General features: G+C 36.5%; 1 protein-coding gene across 5 annotated transcripts in view; it reads left to right on the top strand.

Moving 5' to 3' along the window:
- The window catches only part of PHTF2 (putative homeodomain transcription factor 2), a 73,740-nt gene that overhangs the window by 12,557 nt on the left and 45,453 nt on the right, over positions 1-15,730 (top strand). For all 5 annotated transcript variants that reach the window (XM_080391950.1, XM_080391946.1, XM_080391947.1 and 2 more), the window contains exon 2: positions 3,363-3,439. In XM_080391950.1, coding sequence (XP_080248076.1) covers positions 3,395-3,439 — 45 coding nt within the window. In that variant the 5' untranslated portion in view covers positions 3,363-3,394. The remainder of the gene's footprint in view (positions 1-3,362; positions 3,440-15,730) is intronic.

The raw sequence follows: 15,730 nt of genomic DNA, 5'->3' as shown, positions 1-15,730 counted from the left end.
TGTGTAATATGCCAAGTTATATCAAAGTCTTTGTTGGGCTCCATGCTTTATATGATAGAAATATTTTTATATTTGTTGTGCCAGTGAATTCTTAGTAATTGATAGTTGCTCTTAGGAAAACTGCTACTATTATCAGGAACAAATAGGTCAGAAACAATTACAGATGTTGACACAGTCGTGGCTGCTAGCTTTAAAGCTGATTTGGTGTGACTTACACAACGGTATTATCAACAGTGGAAAAATTGCAGTGTTCGTTTGCTCAGTTGTACCAAAAGTCAGTGTCCTAATATTTCTGAAATTTGTTAGTGATTGTCTAAGCTCTTTCAAAGACATTTTTTTCTATTGTGTAGTAGTCTCTGTTTTATGTGAAGTTGTATAAATGATATTGGAGTGACACTTAGAAATCTTAAATAGTATTTCCTTTTGGGTATTTAATTTTCTTATTTTTTGAAAAAGCTTTCTGAAACATGAAAATGAATGGTATTACATTTCTTAGAAATCCTCAGGAGCTGGTATAGAAGCAATCTATTTGCTAAATCAGTCTGTATTGCTACATACATATTTGTGTGTGTGATGCGTATCCAGACATTAAATACAGAGTCTTTAAAATAATGCAATGCATAAAATATGAGTACATCCTTACACGAGTCAGGGAAGACTGAATAAACAGGTGTCAGTGCAGAACTGAGTCTTCTGGAAGGTCATCTTTTCTTTCCGAGAAATGTCTTGGAAGATGGCAGTGTTGATAAGGCTTTTGTAGAGGGAGTATTTGTGATTTTTGCAACAACAGCTGTTATGATCATGTAATCTAATATCTGCTTTTTTAAAAAAAATCTGAAATATTTGGTGATTAACAGTGTAAAAGTGTCACGAGTTATTCTAATGCTTAGGCATTTCATAAAGACACTTATTTTAATTTATTGTTGTTTCAGTTTCCATCCCATCTGTTGGATGTTGTATTTTTCTTTGCTATTCTTATCTGTGCAAATGCTGTAAACAAATGTCTTTTCTCTTTGTTCTGAAGACAAAGATCAGCTTTTATCTTTCACTATAAAACCTGCCTGCAGATTAATAATTCTTGTTTCCTTTCATGAAGAAATATAGGGTGCAGTATTGTTGTTGATACTGATAATGTTATGATGTGATAATTTTATCAGAAATATACCCCTTAATCATGTTTTTTTTCTGAGATCAGTCAGTCTTGGAAGTGTGCTTGATGCATGGCTTGGTGTTTGGGGGCTAAACTACCACTACTCCTCCTCACCACTGGTGAGGCCATACCTGGGGTGCTGGGTCCAGTGCTGGGCTCCGCACTACAAGAGAGACATGGACATACTGGAGAGAGTCCACTGAAGGGCCATGAAGATGAAGGGGCTGGGATGTCTCTCCTGTGAGAGGAGGCTGAGGGAGCCGGGACTGTTCAGCCTGGAGAGGAGAAGGCTCAGGGGGATCTGACCAATGTATGCAAATACCTGCAGGGAGGGTGCGGAGAGGACAGAGCCAGGCTCTTTCCAGTGGCGCCTGGTGACGGGACCAGAGGCAACGGGCACACGCTGAAACACAGGAGGTGCCATCTGCACATCAGGAAACACTTACTGTGGGTGTGACCGAGCACTGGTACAGGCTGCCCAGAGGGGCTGTGGAGTCTCCATCCTTGGAGACACTCAAAAGCTGTGTGGACATGGTCCTGGGCAGCCTGGTCTAGGTGGCCCTGGTTGAGCAGGCGGTTGGACCAGGCAACCTCCAGAGGTCCCTGCCAACCTTAGCCATCTGATTCTGTGAAACTGTGTTTACAAAGTTTTGTTTAAGAAGTCTTCTTGTATTGACTTTATCAATTATGCTTGATTCTGGAATTGTTCAGATAGTAAGTCTGGAAAACTTGTTTAATATTTTGAAGTCACTTGTACTCACTTTTTGAAAGCCTTTTGCATAATTTGTTAGGAATTTATAGCTTTAGAGAACAAAATAGGAATTTCCTTGCATGCTGAATATTTGGTGCAGTTATATAAAAATAACATTCTTAAACTTTTTGCAAAAACCCAGGAAGGATGCTGACTCGTAGGTAGAGCTGAAGAAGCGGAGTCTTATTCTGGGACAAATGGCTGCACTGCAGAAATGTTGCTTTTACCAACTGATGTTAAATGTGCACCATTGACTTTTTATTTTTTTTTAATTGGACTTAAGGGTGGCATATTTATTTACATACATATATTTTTAAAGGGAATCAATGACACAAAAGATTATTAAACACGAAAGTATTCAGATTTTTTGGCAAAGATTTTAACAGGTTTTTTTAATTCTTTCTTTTCTTCCACTGGCTGTGTCCTGCCTTAATTAACTGTTTGAAATGTAGGTACTAAACTAATTTAAATGTTATTAAACAGTTAATAGCTGAAGTAATTTATTTATGAAATATTTGAGGTTTTTAAATGATAATACATTTATATCTGGAAAAACTTGCATATTATAATGAAATATCTGGAAAGGGTTCTGTAATTCTCACCTAAACTTTCCTTTGATTTTACAGAATGTCCAGCATGAGAGAATATATGCAATTTTGTATAAAGACAATATTTCTAAATCTGAAGGCGTTTTTATGTTTTTTTTTTTATTCTTACGTTTTTTTTCCTGAACTAACTCTTTCTGAATGATTACACAAAAGAATACTTTTAAAATTCATTTTCATCGTGGGAATGTTTTATGTAGGCTGAAAGGTTTTTCTTTAAATATTTTTTTTCTTCCACATTGAAACTAATGATACTGACTTCAAAGATTAACTAGCACTGCTGCTATTTTTTACTGTTAAAATGAAAATACCACTTTTCCTTGGTTTTCCTCCTTTTGTCTTAGTTTTAGTTCATTGTTTTCGTGAGTGTATTAACTTTATGAGTATTAGAGTTCTAGCACTGATTTTTTTTTTTCCTCTTGAAATATATCTCATAGTCTGTATGACATTTTCTTGCATTTTATAACACAGTTATTCCAGGACTTCAGAATACTGCACTGTGGTAATAACTGTAGGTTGCTTAATTGTCAGAAAAAAAAGGCAAGAAAAAAAACCCCTCTCATGCGGTTCTCATGAGACAGTAACAGATCATCTCTGTGGCACCTGTATTTTACTGGGAAGACTGGACAAAACTGAGGCTTCTGATTTCCTGTAGCAGCAGATTTGTAGGTTGTTTGGGTTTTTATTTTTTTATTTAGAGGAGAAAAACCAAACTTGTACTAAAAAAATAATGAGACAAGCTGTAAAGTAAATACAGCTGTTCAATGCTTTGCAGGTAATGGGAGTGTTTATACATTCCCTGTTTTGTCCTTCATAGGGAAAGTGGAAGTAAAGTTCTGTCTTTTTCTGTTAACAGCCTAAAATGACTCTGTGAATTCAGTGGAATAAATGGCGTCCAAAGTAACTGATGCTATAGTTTGGTACCAGAAGAAGGTAAGTTTTCTATGTGTTTTTATGGTGGCTTAAAAAAAAAGTTGGCTTATTGTGCATTGTGTGTGAAGTATGATAAATACTACTGCATTATTGGTTAGCATTGTATGAGAGTGAGTAGCTTGAAACTTTTTTTCCAAAAGTAAATAAATATTTAGTGACTGTATCTAATAAAATAGTTTTTTGTCTATGTTCTGTGTTGAACTCCTTGCTTCCTTGGCTACTTGTGCTGTGGGGAAAAAAAGAAAGAAATTTTCCGTTCTTAGTAGAACGTTAATTAACCTATAGGAGAATGTTGTTTCTATAGCACGTCAAAGAATCCTTGTATTTAAGTAGAAAGTAAGAGCTGAAACATCTTTTCTGTCAGTAACAAGGAACTGTGTAATTGGTATCCAAAAGAAATAGGCTAGGGCTTTTTAGAAGTTAATACAAATAAAAAAATGGGGGGGGGGGGCGGCAGCACAGGACCGCGGGAGGAACGGGAGAGGAAAAAGGTCTAATTTGGAGATACATAGTTATTATATTACCTGATACCGTATCTGTTGATGCATGTTTGCCCATAGAAGTGCCGATGGCTCTTTCTAATCTATTATTTACACCTTTTCAAATCATAACTTCTTGATGTTAGTATGCCAGTTGGCTTATTCAGTTAAATTGCTTTTAAAAAGCTGAAATATTTGCTAAATTTTGAGATGGGTGTTCTTCTTTACTAAGATATAAATAAGGTGTCATGATTCCCCCCCCCCCCTTCCCCTTGGATTTCCAAGATTCAGTAAATTTCGCTAACTTACTGTTTTCCTTGAGCCTATGGCAGTCTTTTTAAGAGGGTACATCTTGTCCTCAGGAGAATGATGGCAAAGGTCTTCAAAACAGAAATTCTGGTTAACTTCTAGCTAAGTAACAATTAATTTCTAGAAATAAGACAATACTGGTATGCTTTGCTGAGGCCTTTACAACTGTGAATTAAAGGTACAGTTGGAAAAGCAGAAAATGAATTTTGCTGACTTAATTTATACGAAACATTCAATTACATATTAGAAGATTGAAAATAATTCAGAATTTAATGAGATTTTTTTTTTGTACTCTGTACTCTGCTTTCTCCTATCCAAGCTTTACAAAAAGTATTTTTGCAGAAGTATCAGTGGAATTATGCTGTGGTTTTGAACTGTGTCTTGATTGAAGGTCCAATCCCATTTTTTAAAGATTTGGAGAATGACTTGTAGAAGAAAATTCAGCGTAGGATCTTATGGAAGGGGAAAGTGATGCTGATTTTACCTGCTTCCACTCATTCTGTTATAATTTCATTCTCTCACATGTTGTACTGATAATACTTGCAGGCACCGAGTTGTGTGCATATTTGTGCTGGCCAGGACCTCTTTTGTGTAATGCAAGAGATGCTGGCTATCAGATCCTCACCACATCCCTGAGGCTTTCTCATTGAGGATGATGAACTAGTCTTTGGACAGACCTTTTAAGGTATTCAGATTTATATATAAATGGTCCTTTGATGCAAGAGTCTGAAGTCTCCATAAATCCTAAGCGTCTTAAGTGAAGTTCATGCTTGTTTCTGGGTTGATTTTTTTTGTTTGTTTTTTAAAACTACATGTCTGCTTTCCTGTCAGTCATACAGGAAAATGAATGTCATATGTGATATGCTCCAACTTTCCATCATCCAGATGTTACAGAGGCAGGAGCTTCTGCTGATGAGTCACTGTGCTGTGATCTTACAGAGGGCAGGCCTTCTGGTTTTGGTATAAACAACCCATTCCACGGTTGTACTTCTCTCAGGACACTGGTCCTAACAGGATTGCTCATAATCAGTACAGGTCATTCTTTTAACCCTTGTTCTGTTTTTTCCAGTGATTTCACATGTTTCCATTCATTTTATTCATAGCAACAATATTATTTCTGCTAGGAGTCTCTCTGCAGGCTTTTACAGAGGTCTGCTCAGCCAGAGATTGCATGCTGCCTTAATGGCAAGGTGTTGTGATGAGGTGATCCCTGTTACTTCATGAAAGACTGCACTGTCTTCAGGAAGGGTAAACCAGATCTTGCATAGACCAGTATTTTCCATGGTGTGAACTAAATTTAATTCAAGTCGACCTGTGGACTGGGGTCTGCCAAATGAGCAGGTTTTGCTTCTTTCTGTATGAGGAAGCGGAGTCTTATTCTGGGACAAATGGCTGCACTGCAGAAATGTTGCATCTCCTGCAAATGTTCATGATAATTAGGTGGCTGTTTCTTAAGTTCCATTTATTTGAACGTTCTTCTGGATCAGGCTGATAACGTAAAGGGGTTTTTATCTTTGTATGACTGCAGTGTGTGATCCTTTCCTGGGAGCATCTAGGCTTTTTCATCCATGTCCTTGAGTTTGTTGCTTATTTATTTATTTATTTAAATCTCTTACATGGCACAGTATTTTTTTCCCCATGAATTTGTCCTTTGCACCAAAGATTTCAATTTGGGGGACAGGAAGAGCTATCATAGTGGTTAGTGGGTATCAGACATTTTTTTGGTCCTTTCTGGACCAATACTATGGACTTGTTTATGATGGCAAAGTACTCTGAACTGGTAGTTGGTTTCAGTTTTAAATCTTTATTTCAGAGCTGTCAAAGTTGTCCCACTTACCTTGCTTTTTGGATCTGCTGATTCCTCACAATAGTAAATTGAAAGTGGGGAGGGATCAAAACAGCACATTCTGGCAGTAAAACATTGTTTCTGGGGCAAGAGAGCCAGTGTCGCAGTCAGTATTGATCAAATCAGTAAGACTTGCCTATATGATAGAAAGAGGAAAATAAAGTGTTATTTTGGGGCAGTATTTTCAGACTAATGAATTGGAGCATGAATGCCCTAAGAAAGAACATGAAGAACTCCTGATATTTCTAGTCATACATAAAGACGAAAAATATATTTTAAGTAGGTGGAGGCTTTGTAAGAAATACTGAACAGATAACTTAGTCCTTGTGTTTCTTTGTTTTCAAATTTAATGTATTTTTTATGTGTTTATTTTGTCTCTACTGAGTTTCAAAGATCTGTTAGGTTTCTCAAAAGTAAGGCATTTTTATATTTCTTTAGTGGAAAGAGTTAAACGATGGAGCTCTTCCAACCCTACTTAGGCAAGTTTTCCAAACACAAGTTTACTCAAATGACTCATACTATTGTCTGAAATTGAGCTCCTCACATGAGGATGATTTAGTAATGCACTTAATAGTTTAAAAGGTCAGACTTTTTATTACGTAAACTTGTTTTTTGTTGTTGCATTAGATTTAATCTGCTTTTAGTGCATCTTGATTACTGTCATGTAAAACACAATATTCTTAGTTATTTTAAGTTGGATTGTAAGATATCAGGTAGTGTATTATACCAGCTTGAGGTATAAGATTGCCTAGACATCAGCTTTACTGCTTCCAGGGATAGTTTGTGTTTCCCAGCTGGTACAAATACTTTTGCAAGGCATGAAATCTGAACAGATAAACCTGGCTAGATACAGGTTGGCTGTGTAGAAAGCAAAATAAATTAAACCTCTGCTGGGTTTCTGGATGCGCTGGGGAGTGCAGTGCTGTGGTATTTGTGTGTCAGATGGGGTTTGTCCAGCTTGTTTTCAACACTTTCAGCTGCACTGGTTCTTGCAATGGAAGGGTGTGGTGAGGGTGTCTGCATTGCTGTCTGGAGTGGCTCATTACTTTGGTCAGAGACAGCTACTGAGCTAATAGTCACATAGATGCACTTTGTTAGTTAATATCCTTAGGAGTATGTGCATTTATGAGAATGTTGAACTTGCTTCAGTTTTGGAATTGATGAACTTTATGGAGAAACCAATCATAATGTTTCCTCTGAAGAAATCTGACACCTCCATAATTATTTTAAAAAATTTTGGTATCTGACGACATACCTTTGTGATACTGATATTTTACACATACTTGAAGCATTGCTTCAGTAACAGTAACTGATGTGAAAAATAATGAAATTGTTGATAATCTAAAATAGTGCTTGAATTGCTTGTAACTTAAGCTTTTCACATTAATTTCTTAAAATACTTTCAAGTTTTACGGATAATAGTAGATGTGCAGTTTTTGGTTTCTAGTTTGGAGACTACATGTAAATTTACCATAACAACTTTGTGATTTTTCAGTCCTCACAGAAGCTGCTAAAATGGGAAACTTTATATAAATTTGTTGGTAATATTGCAGAAGAGGATTATGTTGTTCCTTCTCTTGGGAATGATTCTAGGGGAAGGCAGGATGGAACTTAATGAATTGAACCCAAGTCTTGCACCTAATTGCATATCGGTTAATTTTGCCAGTGCAGCATTCTGCTGTTTTGGGTGTCCCTCCGGTATGGCTGTTAAAGGGCACAGTAAAACAAATGAGATGTTTTCTCTCTCATGGCTTTAAAGGGCAACATTAGAGTTCTAATTGCATTGCTTTAAGATCTGTAATATTCAGTGTTTTACAGCTCATTAGTCTAAGATTATACTTGCCAAGTTAATAAAGGAGGAAATAAAACAAAAATCATGTAATACCCTGAAACCACCTGATTTCCTTCTTGGCATTGAATTCATGTGAAGCTTTGGTGACCCTGGCACCGAAGCCAGTTTTTGCCAAATGGTCGGGCTGTATGGCTATATTACCTAAACCTTTAGATGCTGAAACTGCATCAGTTTAAAAAGGGTCCACCTTCAAGTGCCAGAACTTGACAAGTGTTGGATCTGGCTCTTTCTGAAAGCACTGAAGAAAAAAACCCTGTATATTTTGAAGAGTTTCCTTCCATATAGTGCTGGGATTTGGTACTCAAGTTGTCATCTGACCAAATAGTGGGGATTGCCTTCAGCACCTTGTTTTGGTGAGACAAAACTCAAGTTTCTGAATCTTGTACGTAAGATCTCTGAAAAATTGGTGCTGTGGCTGAACAAAGCAGGCTTGCGTTTTACTTGCCTGTTGTCTCCCATGCCTGCTTTGCCTTCCCACAGACTTTCATATACTTATCTGGTGAATTTGGTTAAGGGACTATCTGGTTGAAACTAAGACTGTGAATCTATAAGGAGCTGGTGGGGTAGGGAGAGAAGAGCTGAAATCCCTCCGTCTTGAGAGGGATTCTCTGATTCTTTGTTTCATTATGCCTTTTGAAACTTTACCCTACCATTTTTTTTTTCTCTTCCTAAGGGATTGGATAATCAGTCACCCAGACGAATGCACTGATGCAAGGGAAGTGTGCCATGGGAAGTGGAAAAGATCAGGGGTGCAAAGGCAGTGCTGTTTTAAAATCTTAGTTGCAGCGCTGGTAATTTTCAATGCTGGATTTTCAATGGTCTTCAGGGAATTACACTAAATAATGGGGCTGTCAGAGTGGTTTTCTTTTCCTAGTTACATTTTGAGGCTGCTTTGTTTTGTGCAAGTACATAATATTAAAAAAAATAATCTGCAGAGGTCTTAAATCCTTAACACTTGGTGGGTAACTGGGCTGTGTTAGCAATAGTGTAGCCAGTGGATCAAGGGAAGGGACTGTTCCCTTCTGTTCAGCACATGCAAGACAGCATCTCGGGTGCTGTGTCCATCTTTGAGCTGTCTGGTATAAGAAAGGCATTGGCATTCCTTGGGAAGCCAAATGGAGGGCCACCAAGATGGTTGCGGGGCTGAAGCATGTGATAGAAAATGACTCTTGGAGATCACAGTTTGCTCAGTCTTGAGAGAGCTTATTGCTATCACAATTACTGCTTTGGAGGCTGTGGAGAGGATGGAGCCAGGCTTGTCTCAGAGGTGCACAAGGATTGCATGAGAGGCAGTAAACACAAGTTGAAATGTGGGAAATTCTGATGAGATATAAGGATAAACATGTTTAACGTGAGGTCTGGCAAGCACTGAGATAGGACCCCAGAGAGGCTGTGAAATGTCCGATCTTTGGATACATTTGGAACTCTACTGGATAAGTTCTTGAGCAATCTGCTGTAACTGGACATCCTTTGCACGGGATGTTGGGTTAGATGACCTCCAGAGGTTCCAACCTGTGCAATTCTGTGATGACTTTAGTTTGAAATTTTAAGATGAGTGAACGTTATCATAAGGGATTTTGCTTAATTGTGATTAATGACAGAGGTGGAATCTCATGCAGTTTGTGCTTCTTGTTAGGTTTTGCTCTGTAGTCCACTGAAGCCAAAGAAATGGTGCCTGACGTTATGCATAGTGTCCAGTTCATGTTACTAGGAAATGTCTTAGAGTAGGTGTTGGGTATTCCTGTACTTTCATTTACTTTAACCTGCAAACTGTTTCTAACTGTTCTTATGTATGTAATTTTCCTTTTATATTTAATTGTGCAATGAAAAAATATTTTTTGTTTTTAGTAGATGCTAAAATTCATAAACCATTATTCAGGGTAATATGTAGGCCTGACTACTGTTACCAAGAATTAATCTGTAAAGAATGACACAAGAAAACTTAATACATAGTTGATTAATTATGTACTATTGTCCTCTGAAGGGGACGGTATCTTTGAAGTAAGCTTTGATAAAATTACTCTTCAGTGAAATGGCAGCAAGTCCAATGCTGTTGCATTTATTGTCAGAATTTAAGCAGGTCATTAGTTGGTCATTCAAACAGCTAACAATAAATAACTCTTGAAGTTTTGAATTGCTTCATTTTACTCTAAATAGTTTCAGCTCTCCCTTTGGTGCTGAACAGAAGGGAGGGGAATCCCAGAATGTTTTCGTAATCAGAGGTAACAATTCAGCAGTTACAAATCCAGAGCTCCGCACCGTAGGTTATGCAGCTTTTATCCCTTAATTGTCCTCCTCCATTTGAGTAAGTTACTGAACTCTTCACTGTTAGCAGACAGTGTACAACTATTATTTAGTGATTTCTGTCTATGGTTTATTAGCTAAGTTTTTCTTAGCTTAACTTGTCTGGTCCACATATCCACCATAAACAAAACTGAAAAAAACCCCATCACCCTTGAAAATGAAAAACATCCTGAAAAAAAAATCAGCCTCCAACAGCGATAATTACACTGCTGATCTACTAGATTATTGCCTTTGCTGCAATAGGGATCAGTTCACGTGATAAATAAAACTGGATTTAAAATTCTTCATAATCTTGTTCTGAGTTTTGAGAAAATGAGAAATGATTTGTCTAATACCTGAAACTGTATACTTAAACATTAACTAAATACGAAGAATTTTGAAAGATACTTTAAATTAATAATATTACATGTGTAGAAATTACTTATATGTAATATTAAAATTGATACATAAAATCATACAGTTTTTTGAGGAATGTTGGACTGTAGAAGTTAATAAAGCATATTAGCTGATATTCTACCACTGAATATTTTAATAAGGTGTTACACTCTTAATTTCCTTGATAGGCAGTCCAAGGAAGCAAATTTGTTTTTCATTTACCAAACTCTGTATCTTGTATTATTTGGATTTGTAATACTAATGTGACGTTGCTTGTAAAAGTGTGTAGACGATTTAAAAAGCAAAGCCTAGAATGCAGGTTTCATTATTGATAAACATTAAAGTTTTAAGATCCAACAGGAAATACTATGTATTCTTAGGATTATAGTCTTTGCTAGTCTGCTTAGTCATAAATTATGAATGCCTCCTGAAATATTGATCGATTCCATTAGAATCAGAAGGCCTTGTATTGGGCTACAGGTTGATACCATCACTACATTAGCTTAAAGTGAATATCAGTGTCATTCACAAAGCTCAAATTCAATCTTGATGCACATATGGCTTGTTATGAGAAGACACTGGGAAGAAATATTGTGCAGGGCAGAAACCCTTCGTACTGGGCTTTATTTGAAGTAAAAATAACTGTGTTTCCAATAGCTTAACTTTTTACTTAGACTAATTGCTGTTAATGTTATAAAACCAAGTTGGACAGGTGCCAAACAAATTTTATATATAGAGAGATGTGATCAAATGCTTTCTGAGGTATCTGATTGTGAAGGAGTAAGTGCAATTATTTTAGGTAATTTCAAGGAAAAAAAATACTAGCTGCTTGAAGAATAGTTGTTAATTCTTCTGCAAATACATAAATGAGCAGAACTCCTTTCACCTTCTTTACTTGGTGTTTATTGAGGCATGATGTCTTTGAGAACTGAACATTTTAGAGGTAACTTGTTTGGATAGACTGGATAGAATCTTGGCATTGAGGAAGCCTGGGATGCATGATTTAAACTAAACGTATACAATAACATGCTGCTAGTTTATCTAGTTCCACTGCAGGTAGGTTATACTGCAAATTTTTATATCTAACATATTACTGACAAGTTGCCTGCAACAGGGTTGGGTTGCTGTTGGTGCTTGGTGATGAAAATTACATTTAAAAATGTTAAGATTGACTTGTTTTCTAACTTGAATTAACAAATAATTTAAGAAAGATCAAGGGAGATGTTTTTTGTTATTTTCTGCCAAATCTTAATGAATAAATACGTGCTGTAGAATACAAATTTCAGATCTTGTGTGATTACTTTTCTAAATTAAATCAGAATAAATTTCTGTGATAAATGGGATTAAAATTGGGGCATTGTGTTGTATAGTTTGCTAAAAAAACAACTATTGCCAGTTGTAGACTGGACTGATGGATTGAAAGGATCAGTGACAAGCTATTAACCAGTCTTAGCGCTAAGTCTCAAAGAGATTTTAAAAGCATTGCTTATTGTTGTGTGCTTAAAAATTGGACTATCTTTGGACACTTGTATCATGGACTTTAAATTGTCTTTGAGGAATACTGCAGAATTTACAGCTATATTGGATAACATTCCAGGTGGAGTTGGGGGGCTCAGAAATATATAGGTACTTGACTTGACTGGGGCCTTCATGTTGGCCTGACAGTTGCAGGCACAGGAAGCTAGAACACCTGCAAAGGGGCGCTGGGGACAGTTGCATATTGAGGGAAAGCTTGCTTTGATCAAGTTTTGTGTATATTTAAATTCTTCGGATTGGAAGCATGAATGATCTTATCTCTAGAAGGTTATTCCTTCATTTTATTTGCCCTTAGAGCAATTTCTTTGGCATTGCTAGATGCTAGGCTTTTTTCAGTATCCTGCAGGTATGTACAGTTTTAAAGAATTGTATGAATAGCCAAAGGCTAGAGCCTACATGCAAACATTTGACAACTTAATATTTAGATTTAACATGAAACATAATTTAGATGCAAATACTTGTAAATCTTTGAAGATGGAATTGACTGGTGCTCTCAATAATTTAAAACTGGGAAGGTTTGCTAGTATTAACTTACGTTCTTGAATTCATTCAGTAATTACATTCTTGAATTTAATTCATACAGGTGTCTAGCATTTCTGGTAATAGTTATATGTTACAATTTAGCTTGTTGTCAATGAAAAATACCTTTTAATATATTCTGCAAGATACGTTTCACAAACTGTAAATACGTTTTCCTGACATAAGGTAGAGAAGAAAAAAACCCAATGCCTATGGTTTTTACTTGCCTTATTTCAGTAAGGCTAGTTCCACCTATTTTTGTTTAATGTGAGAAATGAAGCATGCCAATATGCTACTTTATAACGATGCCTTTGTTTTCATGTGTTTCCTTCACATTTGCAAGAGAAATGGAGAGGGAAGCTTATGGAAATTGAGTGAAGGGAAATTGAGTATCAGATCTAAATTGATGTGCTAAGCACATGTGCCTGCTCCCTAAAGTGCTTCTAAAACTTTCTTAAAACACAAAGAGATGAAATTAGGTAGTTTAGAAAAAAAATAATTAAAAATTATGAGGGATTGTAATGATACTTGCTGCCTGTAATTATCCCTTTAATTCTTTTCAGTTTGCAGTAGTATGCCTGTACTTAATAGCCTTGTGCTCAGATTTTAATAATTAAAGTTGATCAGAGGTGACTGGCCAGATCCAATAGTCTAATAAAACAGTTGTAAAAGACCATCTCCCTTAAAGTTGTTTTGGGTCTCTCATTTACCTCCTGCTGGAAGAATTGCTTTATGGGGCAATGTTAAAAGAAAAATGTGAATGGCAAATTCTGTACTTGTCTTTTTGTTGAGACAGAAGCTGCTACCAAGCCTTGAGGGAGAGGAAGTGTTTGTAGGAAAATGTAACTAAGTCAAATTTTGAATCGGTCAACTTCCTTGCCTCCCATGTCTTTTAAGATCTGTGTTTCCCAGAATTCCTTTAACAAACAGTCCGTTATTTGTCTAAAAGAAGGACGCTCTTTTAAAGTCTCTTTCAACTCTACACCAGTTCTGGCTATGAATGGAATTAGAAATACAAAGTTTGCTTTGCAGCTTTATTGGCACAAAGGCTTCCTTCCACACTTGTTTCTTGTGTGTTTGAGAGGGAGACAGGCTTGCATCCCGTTTTCTGTCTTTGTAGAAAGAAATCTTTTTTGGAAGTGAGGAGGGGAGGACACAATATTATGCAGCACAAAAAGATCGCTTGGGGCGCTTAGCAAATTTCATGAAAACCAGGAAGGCCTGAAATTTCATTTAAACATATTTAGAGAAAAACCCAGAACAATTAGATATAAATGTCTGGGTGGAGTAGTTATTCAACATACTGACTTCTTAATTGCTGGCTGTTATCCAGGTAGAGTTAGCTCTTGAACTTCCCTTGGTTTAATTACTTTAATTATAGCAAGTGCTTAATTCTGCCCAGTACAGTGCCTGGCTTCCTAATTATTTTCCATAGTCTAGTGTTTTGTTTTGTTTTGTTTTTACCAAGTGAGAGGTGCAAAGTATTTGTTGTTATTACCAAAAAGCCAATAGATTATTTTATTTTATTTTTTCAGGGGTTTAAGGTAGCAAACTATAGAAATTATTTGGGTGCTTAGCTGTTGTGAATGGGAAATATTATTTAAATTTGAATTCACTGTTCTCACGTTCAGTGTTAGATATGCTTTGGACTTTACTGCTATAAATTAGAATTCCCCCCTGCCTTGATGGGTCAAGTTAAGAGGCACAGAAAATGCCTGTAGATTTTCTGTTCATGGATGTGCTTCCCTGGATATCTTTTTGCATTTATGTTGGCTCCTTGGTTAAAAGATCCTTTTTAACCAAGAAAGACCTTTTTTTTCCTTCTTCTTTTTCTTTTATAATGTCTTCTAATTTAACACTTAAGACTGAAACAGTAAAGGACAAATCAGAACAATGTTTTCCGGTTTCATGCTTGGACCTGTTAAGTCTGTTGCAGTTTGCGAACTGGAATGGGAAGTCACACTCCCTGCAGTGAGATAGAATTTAGCGGATTCACTGAAATGATGGGGGTTTCTCTTGACTCTGTCTGGTGTCTGGTCTAAGCACCTTATATCACAGCCGGTAAAGGGACTCTGAATCTTGGGAAGTGCGTCTGTGTCTCCCTTGTGACCTAAAAGTGATCTTGCACTTAACTGCTCAGTTTGTGGTATGAATCAAACTCCAGATATCTAGCAGTGTGTGTACATGTCTAGGTAGAACTGATAGCATGGAAAAGTTTAAAATTGACATAGTAAAAGGGATCATTGCCGAATATTGTATAGAAATACTATTTGTGCAGAATTCAAAGCAATCTGATGATCTTTGATAACTTCGTACAAAACCTTGATATATGGTCTCTTATATTGACTTGTTGTTGTCACTATCTTACATGGAGTTTACTGAAGTTTGTTTGCCCTTCTTCAAAATATCTGACAGTCATAAAATGGCTTTCTTATATAAACAAGTACACAATAATTTCTTAAATTAACTATAGCTACCCATATTGATGGTTATTTAAAATTACATAAATCATAAAAAATAGTCTTAGTGCTAGGATTTTAATAAGTGCTTGCAGGATCAACCTTTAGTCTTTCCGTGGTTCTGCTCTTATAAATAAACAAAGTTTTCTACAGTGTGGTGGTGAGGTTAGAGCCGGGGAGAAAACAATCCCATTTTATTCCAATTTTTTAACTAAAAACTTGCTCACATTTAGACAAAACTAAGATCTTTAGAAGAGTTTCATGAATAAGTAGACTAGCAGCTTAATGAGAGTGAACGATTTGGGAATAGGTCTACTAGGAACATTTTTTCGTCAGTGCTTCAGTAGGGAAAGTGCCATTTCCCAATAATCTTTGCATTTTCCCTGGCCTGTAACCTAGCTGATTACCAGCCTGACCGTGTATGTTGTTGCTGTGCATTCTGAAGAGAGAAAGCTAAAGACAATGTAACTGTAAAAGTTGGTGGAATGGAACAGGTAACACAGAGGGAGATGGTTTAAAAAAATAATACATTAATTGAAGGTATGGGTCCAACTAGATGTACGTGGTATTTTCTCTAAAGTTAACTTGAAGACTGTGTCAGTGTCGCTGCTG

The sequence above is a fragment of the Falco punctatus genome (assembly GCF_963210335.1).
Source record: "Falco punctatus genome assembly, chromosome: 6".
Classification (NCBI taxonomy): Eukaryota; Metazoa; Chordata; class Aves; order Falconiformes; family Falconidae; genus Falco; species Falco punctatus.
This window is presented reverse-complemented; position numbering and strand designations above follow the sequence as displayed.